The sequence below is a fragment of the Cheilinus undulatus genome, linkage group 11 (assembly GCF_018320785.1).
Source record: "Cheilinus undulatus linkage group 11, ASM1832078v1, whole genome shotgun sequence".
Lineage (NCBI taxonomy): Eukaryota > Metazoa > Chordata > Actinopteri > Labriformes > Labridae > Cheilinus > Cheilinus undulatus.
Window position 1 is genome coordinate 34428435 of NC_054875.1, and position 8386 is coordinate 34436820.

The following is an 8386-nucleotide window of genomic DNA, read 5'->3' on the forward strand; positions in this document are numbered from 1 at the left end:
TAAAAACATTAAATTACCACTTGATAGTAACAACAGCTACAGGGCTCCCTCTAAACTAACTACACCCTGTGTTGATACTTGACACAGATTCTAAACAAGCAGACAGCCAGGCATAATGGATTTGCTCTGTGATCTAAAGAGACAAGCAAAATGCATTGCACCACCCTCCTAAATATCCTCCCCATCGTCTCAAACTGACACACCTAAGATGTTTGACTCTTAATGTGAGCTGCTCGGCCTCGGAGACTTACCTTTGGATCGTGCAGATGCATCCATTCCCTCTACCACATCAGACTCTGCCTTTACCTCCTCCTCAGCCAGACTGCAGAGCGCCGAACAAGAGCACACAGGAACACAGAAAGAGAGGCAAACACAAAGTCAGAAAAGGCTGTTCACAAACCACATCAGCATAACAGTAAACAAGTGGAACACCACCTAAGGCACCCAGGTCCCAGAGGGTCTGTCAATAGGGACTCTGCTCTGCAGGTTTCCATTGTTATTGTTTTCACTTGATTTCAGCACATCCCTGACACCGGGGTGCCGAGTTCAAATCCTTCACTCCTTTATCAGTGACAAACAAGCTTGAATATTGTCTTTATGTTTCAAGAATGAAAATGGTGACAATCACCATGGCAACGCTCCTCTCTGCCGAGCACAAGTTGATATTCACAGCAACACAAAGGGCAATTTAGCAGACATTACTCTGCACCTCCGTCCTTCAGTAGAGATCGAGGCTGCAGATTGTACTCAGACGAGGTCCATGCTTTGACGCTGACAAATACTAAATAGTCTACTCCAGATTACCGGAGGGGCTGTGTCTCATGGTGATTAACAGTTTCTGCAGCCCCTACTGTAACAACAGGTTAGCCCCTGCAGGAATTGGGCCCTTAGTCCAATAACAAAGGCTCAATCTAAGAAACCTTACACAAGGTTTATGTGAATATTTTTGATCTTAATCAACTGTGCATGTATATTTCAACTAGCTGCTGCTGGCAAATGTCGCAAATATATGTGACAATTGGTAGACACCTTTTTAAGATCTATTCGCAACTGCTGAATCAAAAACAGGACTCAAAATGTGCCTGCTAACTAGACCAACAAATGCGTGTTATAACTCAATCAAACTGCTGATTATGATCTGTCCAAATACTACAAATTCAGTGGCTTCAAACACGTATCAAGCACAGGAAAAACCTGATTTCCCAGCCCTCTGGTTCCACTCTCATCTCATTTCCTCTGAGGAAAAAAAAGATGAGAATAAAAGGGGGTTCTGGCGATAAATGAAAGTCTTTGAGAGTTTGGCTCCTCCTTTGTCAGTGCCACAGAAGGGTCTGGTTCCAAGGATGTAGCTTTTATTCTCCAGCCCCAGGGAGAAAACCCTCACGAGGACCCCTGACAGGTCACACACTTGACCAATCCATAGCTTTGGCTGCAGCTCTGCTTTCCAGCTAGGGTGATGGGTTTACAGGCTACGACTCAAAGGTCAACCACATATGAGGGATAAGCCTTTTTCTTCTCTTCTGAAAGTTAAGGAATGCTCTTCTAGTCCCCTCCTCCACACTGAAAGACACATTCCTCACCTAGTTGATTAAACGTCAGTTCTGATAGGAAAAGAGAGGTTAAGTACATATCCTGGATGTGATTACATCAGCTACAGAAGCCAAAACAACTCAGAGGTTTCATAAAAATCTTCTTTCTCGCACCAGATTGACTCTGCTGCTCAGAACCATAAATGCCATCAAGGCTTAATTTAATCACAGACATATTAAAAGTTAAAGAACATATCATAGCTTGTGTTGTTTAAGATATGACAAAGGTCAAGCAGAGGTCTATAATAGAATGGCCTATGGGTGTCTAGTTTCAGCCTGCCAACAGTCACACATACACAGAAGCACACCCCAACCTCCCCGGGGCCTTCCTGTTCCGGACTGAGAGAACAAACGAGGCCCACATGAACACAAGAAAACGTTAGCCAGGTCGCTCTGCTGCATGAAAAGAGAGAGAGCATTCGCCACCACCACCAGCCACAACCCTACATTATAAACACTCTCATGGCAAGACACTGCTGCAACTACCAGGCCGACAGGATGATCAGCAGGAAAAGGTGTGAGCTGCTCCAAAGGGCAGATCAGGAGCTATGATCCAGGAAGAGTTAGGCAAATAAATCCTCAGCAGAATCTGGGATAAATTCCAGAGAGAGACGTGGGTTCGAGAAAACACTGACAGCATTCCCCTCTGCATGTAGTACCTGATGGATAAAAAGGAAACAACACTGACTCAATGCCTTCAGACTCCACTCCTGTGAGAGAGACGAGCAGGGTTCTCTCGTCACAGAAAATGGAGGCCACAGCTTGCTCCCCTCCCCCCTCTCCCCCATCCCCCACTCCGAGGCTCAGACTCAGGCACTGGCACATCCATGCAGGAGGACCACAGAGATCTGAAGAGATTACAGTCCAACAATTTAGAGAAAAAAAACACAAACACGGCTATGTCAAGGCAAACCTTAACTGGTCAATGGCAGAGGAAGAGGAGAAAAAGAGGGAGAAAATCCAGCAAAGTGAAAGCACCAATCTCTCTGGGTTATTTATATATTTTGTTTTTTTCTCCTCATGTCCTCGATCTTGTCTTCCCTCCTTCCTTGTGAATATTGCTGTCATAGAATAATTTGATTTCATTTTGAAGAAAGAGGGACCAACAGTGGGAAGCCACGCTCAGATCAAGGCAAAGCTGCTCTCCTTTCCTTAGAGGAAAGGCAGATTCTTACATATTAATATCTATAAGGCAATCCATGCAAACATATTGTGCCTTTTTCACAAGAAACTCTGTATTTGAAAATATCCTTTCTTGCCCTGGTATGATAAACTCTCTAGAGAGATTATAACGTTTTGTAAGAAACATCGAGCTCTCACAAGATGAACAAACACATGCAGACAAATGAGGAAATGCAGTCTCTTTCTTTTAGTTTCTGAAATTAACAAGCTAAAACAGCTAATAGCCGAGGGTACAAATGATATTCTGCATTTTCTATCATAATCAAAAGACGCCTCTTTAAGCACAGCACATTATGAATGTTCAAGTATCAAACTACTACACCTATTATCACAGATTATGCTGCAAATAAAGAGAGATTTGACCTGGATTTCATATAAAGCTGTAAAGGGTGAATCAAAGATGGCTGTGGAATTTTCCAGAAGGCCCTTGCTCTCCCTGCTGCTCTCCCTCTGATTGTCAATCTTTAACCTCGACTGCAGCTGCAATTGGCTGGAGGGCCAACAGGGTGGAACATTATTGGTCGGCTGAGCTGTGCCACACGGATCACAGTGTGCAGGCTCCCCTCTTCCTCTTAAAAAGCATTTTTTGCTGCAATGCAGAGATTTCCCCCCTACGTTACGCGATTCATATGCCTTTATTTATCTTACAATTGTCTGCAGAAACGGTATAAACAAAGAGGGGTTTGAAAAGGGCCCTTTGGGTGATCACATTTGTGGTTGTGATGCATGACTTCACGGCTGTGCTCTTTAACATCTTCCGTCCCGTTTATGGGTTAAAAAGGGAGGCCCGGGCAAGTCGCCCTAACACAATAACTCCAAGCACTTCTGAATTTTTAACTATTAATAGAGCCCTTGTGTTACAGATTCACAAGAGCAATGTGGAGTGGATTGTTTTAATTTGGTAGCTATAGATGACTATTTGGTTTCTGTTTCACAGAGAGAGTAAGTCAGTCGTAATCTGAGAGGAAACTTTGGTTTTATCATTATTTGCTGGCCATTGTGTAAAGCCGTAAATGACAAATTCCTTGCTTCCCACGCACTGTTGAGATAGATGATGTAACTCTGTGCACAGTCTATAGAAGGGAAAAGCTTCCTCATACATCCTATTTCTTATGAATATCCGTATAGCTAGACAAACGTGTGAGTACCTCAATCTAAAAGGAGCTTTATATTCTCTCAGATCCACAAACATTTCATGTAAAAACATGTACTGTCTCTATGTTGTGTTTAGCACTGCTGTCTGAGCTGTGAATAGAGGACTCAAGTTTTCCTAATAAGAGCCCTCTGTAACACAAAATGGCCTCTGTGTGCCTGTCTGGGGATCAGACGTGGAGTGGAGGAAGCAGTCACAGCAGAGCTCTGGAACCGACATGCTCTAAACTTAGGGCCTGTAAATAAAGGTTACATGTTTTTTTATTTCAGGTTAGACTGTAAGAGTTGGAGGATTTTTCAGGGCTGTTTCAGTAATCCTCAGACGAACCTGTAGTGCAGAAACTCAGCTCAGTACATTTCAGTGTGTTCATAATTATGCAGCTTTAGTGTCTGAATAATTTACTTAGAAAACCCGTTGCAAACTAGTATTCAGTTATGGCCCTTGTCCTCCTAACAAGCACATCTGTTGCCCCCCACGACTCTTCCCAACCTGGCTTGACGCACAAGAAAACAGCATAGAGCCAATCCATTTACAACGGGTACATAATACCCCCTCCTCCTCCTCCTTCTTCTTCTTTGCCCATCCCCCATTCTTTCTCTGCCAGCCTACAACACAAGACTGCCAAAACAGAGAGGAGATGTGGGTGCCATTTCTAACTCTAACTCTCTTTTGCATTATAAAAAAGGAAAAGGATTTGCCATGGTCCACTCTGCCTCCTGTATGGCAGCCTGGTTGTCTGGGGCACCCATGTGACCCTGAGACACAGGGAGAGAGCAAGGGTGAGAGTCGTTACCCAACCCCCCACCCTCCCTCCTCAGCCCTGTGGAGCTGAGAGGCCTGCCGAGGCCTCCAATCCACCCCAACTCCTCCTCCCTCCTCCTGCTCATGCACACTAAACTGATTTTAAGGTGTGCACATTCATCATGAGAAACCAACAGTCAGCACAACAACAAGAAGGAAGCCATGTCGTTATCAGAGAGTTGAGATAAAAAAGACAGAGCTTACCTCTGTGGATGCATGGCTGCCTGACACACTGTTATGTCAACACTTATAAAACATGGAGGACACTCTCAGCCCTCAGCCGGGGAAGGCTCCGCTCTTCAGGCAAGGCGATCAGGCCCCAGTGATGTTAGCCAGCTCCTGACTGGTCGATTTCCTCACAGGCTAGATGCAAGGCGGCGTCTGATTGGCCGAAATGTTTCCTGAGTAATTATCTTTGTTCAGTGCAGGCAGGGGCAGCACTGTGAGTGTCAGAGACAGAGGAAGAAAAAATAAGCACAGACCCAGGCCTGAAAATCGCAAATTCTAGGATTAATATAAGTATTTTCGACATACAAACCCAATATGACAACATAGTCAAGCTTCCTGGTGCAGATTCTTGCGGTGGTTGTCTTATTTGAAGGCTTTAAAAAGAGAAATGGCAGCTTCTGGACAGGGGAGCAGGACACTATGGCTTCTCTGCACAAGCCTCCATTTTTTATGTGGAGAGGGCCTTTGTTTAAACTCCTCCCTCCCTCTTGGCTGTTTCCAGAGAAAAGAGAGGCTGTAGCTCCTCACCTAATTTGGCTCTTCAGACTGCAAATAAAGAAAAGAAAATTAGGCAGTTAAAATGAGGAAATTTGCAGTCAGACCACTTGTGTGATATAAAGGAAACAACGTGGCTCTTATAATAACCCTAGTATATAATGACCCATTAAGCAGTTTCCAAACACAAAAAAAATTACAACTAAATAATTTAATGTTTATCCCCGTTGCTGCCTCAATGTGAAAATAGATGTTTATGTGTGTGGAATGTTCACTCCAATATCACTGCAATAGAAATTGACTATCTAAATCAAAACCAGGCTTTATTTAACCATTAATTTTACCGCAGCATCACTCAGTTTGAATTAATACGCCATTTCACAATTTGTCATGCCACACTGCATCCAAAAATTTGAGACACATAAAAACACCATCAGATCAGGAAAAAAACTGTATCATGATGCAGTCCTATACATCACAATAAGAATTATTTGTGAATGAATATACAATCACACTATCAAGTTATTCTCATAATGCAGATTTTACGGTTATTTTAGAAGGCTGAATTACACTTAAAGGTATCCAGGGGGTTTCTCCCCTCCAGACTTTGAAGAAGGGAAGTCCAAAAAAGGGGGAAATTTAGAGAAATGTAATATGTCTCCAGTAATTATTGTATCTTATTGAATAACCCCATTGTATTCATACATAAAATTCAAAGCTGAAATGCAGCAAAAAAAAAAAAAAGCAAAGAAAATCATATATTAAACTGTGGTTTAGGGAGAAAAAACCATCTCGCCCAACGTGGGGCTCGAACCCACGACCCTGAGATTAAGAGTCTCATGCTCTACCGACTGAGCTAGCCGGGCGCTGAGCACTCATCTCCGCCAATTCCAATAATATTGAATTGATTCTATTTTTTAGCTTTAATTGTGCAATATCTAAAGCTGCGTCACGTTGCTCTAGTTTTGCAAGACTAATACCGAGACGGGCAACGTAAAGGGCCTGTTGCTCCATCCCTGTCTCATACTACCCTCTAGCGTCGAAGAACGAAAAAAAAGGATGCACTTTACTCCAAAATGTCATACCTCACACTAGCATTTATCAAATTAAAATGTCAAAAACACAGCAGTCAACATTATCACTAACCAACTGACAAAATGGGTATCTTAGTCAGTGTATTTACAGAAGCTTCCTGAGGTTAATTAAAGTCATACTTGAAGGTGAATCCGTAAGGTCGCCAGCACAGCGGACGTTAGCTAGGCTGCACTTGTTCGCAAGCAAGAGTACCAATCGTGTTTAGTTTCTTTAGCACCTTAACCTGACTGTTGGCTTTCTTTATAAATCATTCATTTTAGAATGAAGAACACATAAGCACATTACGGGACTTTTACCTGGAAGTTGCCTTCAGCTGACTTTAAAAGAAGAGTATGGTCAACAAGTTATTTTCCCAAAAAGTAGCTTCGAGCTGAAAAAATATAAGGGTTTGTAGTCGGTTAAGTATCAACGCAAATTTTAAACTTAGACCATCATATCTGTGGCAAAATATCGAGTCAACATTAGGCTGACCCTCTTCGTCGTGTCCTTTGAAGCAACAGCTTGTGCCACACCAGCCTCGAACCAGCAGTCTCTGGATGTTAATCCTGTGGTAGCCAAATTGGCTCTTCTAGCCAATCACCGATCGCCTTTTCCAATCACTATCAAAATAAAACATCGGCATGTTAAGAAGAATATTGTGGTTAATTTTAATTTCTTGTTACGTATGCGTTGCAGTTATGCATCAGACACTTTGGAGTTACTTACTTCTTGTTAGTATTTACTTTTTCAATTTTGCCATGTTGCAGCCTAACGCTGCAATGGTTTACATTCAGTTTTTCCCTACACCCAGTACCTCATGATGTCAAAGTAAGAACAGAAGCCTCAAGACTTTTTTTCGACAAAAAGTAATCAACAAGCACTGCACACCTGGACCAGGGGAATTTCTGCCATTCGTTTTTGCAAATCCTCTCCAGCTTTACAGGTTAGATGGGGACAGTCTGTGGACATGCATTTTCAGGTTTTCTCCAGGGATGTCCAATAGGCTTCAAGTCAGGGCTCTGGCTGGACTACTCACAGAGTTGCCCCCAAGCCACTTCTGTATTTTCTTTACTGTGAGCTAAAGGTCACTGAAATGTTGGAACCGGTTTACATTGTGGGTATCACTGTATGTTGCCCCATTCATCTTTCCCTCAACTATATATACAATGTGTTTTTCAATATATACTAAATTGGAAAAACAAAAAAAGAAATGAAATATTCTACTTAGTATTTTTTTATTTTTGGTGTATTTTTACTTTTTGTGCATTTTAACATTTCAAACAAATTGCCATACCTCTACTGTTAAAAACACATTTTGTGAAGAGACTCAAACTGCAGTAAAATTATGATAGAACAATGTTTGTGATTTTTCTTATTACTCTTTTCAAATGGTCTTTAATATTTTTAATCAAGAATTAATCAATTAAATTGGAAAAAATAACCTTTTAGATGCCAGATTTGTTCAGAAATCTACACCCTATTGTGACATATACTCAAATAACTTTTTATTATAATTTTCACCAGCTGACCAGTCTCAGTGATATGCTAGAATACTTATTTTGGTAAATGATTGCCTTTTTTCTTTTAACAGTGCAGGGCTAAACAAAACTGACACAATTACTGTTAACAACAAATGAGTAAATGGGAAAATACATAGAAATATTAGTCATTAATTTTGCTTTCCCTTTCTATGTATCAGTATCAACTTCAGCTCTGATCATGACCAACGAGTTTTTTTGCTGAAGAGCGGCTGCACCTGCATAAACAAAAATCTCTCTGTCTCAGCCTTGTTTACTCTTTAGCTCCTTGCAATTGGCTTTGCAAGGAATTGTTATGGAAAAGCTGTGCGGGTATTGGCAAAGGG

The 8386-nt window shown here is 41.8% G+C and overlaps 1 protein-coding gene and 1 non-coding gene across 8 annotated transcripts in view; both read right to left on the bottom strand.

Moving 5' to 3' along the window:
- Positions 1-5469, bottom strand: part of LOC121517146 (protein kinase C-binding protein 1-like) — a 28341-nt gene extending 22872 nt beyond the window's left edge. For 2 of the 7 annotated variants that reach the window (XM_041798695.1, XM_041798689.1), the window contains exons 1-3: positions 5260-5469; positions 4930-5165; positions 252-322 (exon numbers count right to left, since the gene is read on the bottom strand). In XM_041798695.1, the coding sequence (XP_041654629.1) occupies positions 252-322; positions 4930-4943 (85 nt within the window). In that variant the 5' untranslated portion in view covers positions 4944-5165; positions 5260-5469. Of the gene's footprint in view, positions 1-251; positions 323-435; positions 1944-2248; positions 2301-3134; positions 3186-4929; positions 5166-5259 lie in introns of those variants that run through there. The other 5 variants (XM_041798690.1, XM_041798691.1, XM_041798693.1 and 2 more) reach the window with 5 other exon arrangements.
- Positions 5470-6241: 772 nt separating this feature from the next.
- trnak-cuu lies at positions 6242-6314 on the bottom strand. Its single transcript has one exon. It is a non-coding gene; the product is annotated as a tRNA-Lys (tRNA).
- Positions 6315-8386: the final 2072 nt, after the last annotated feature.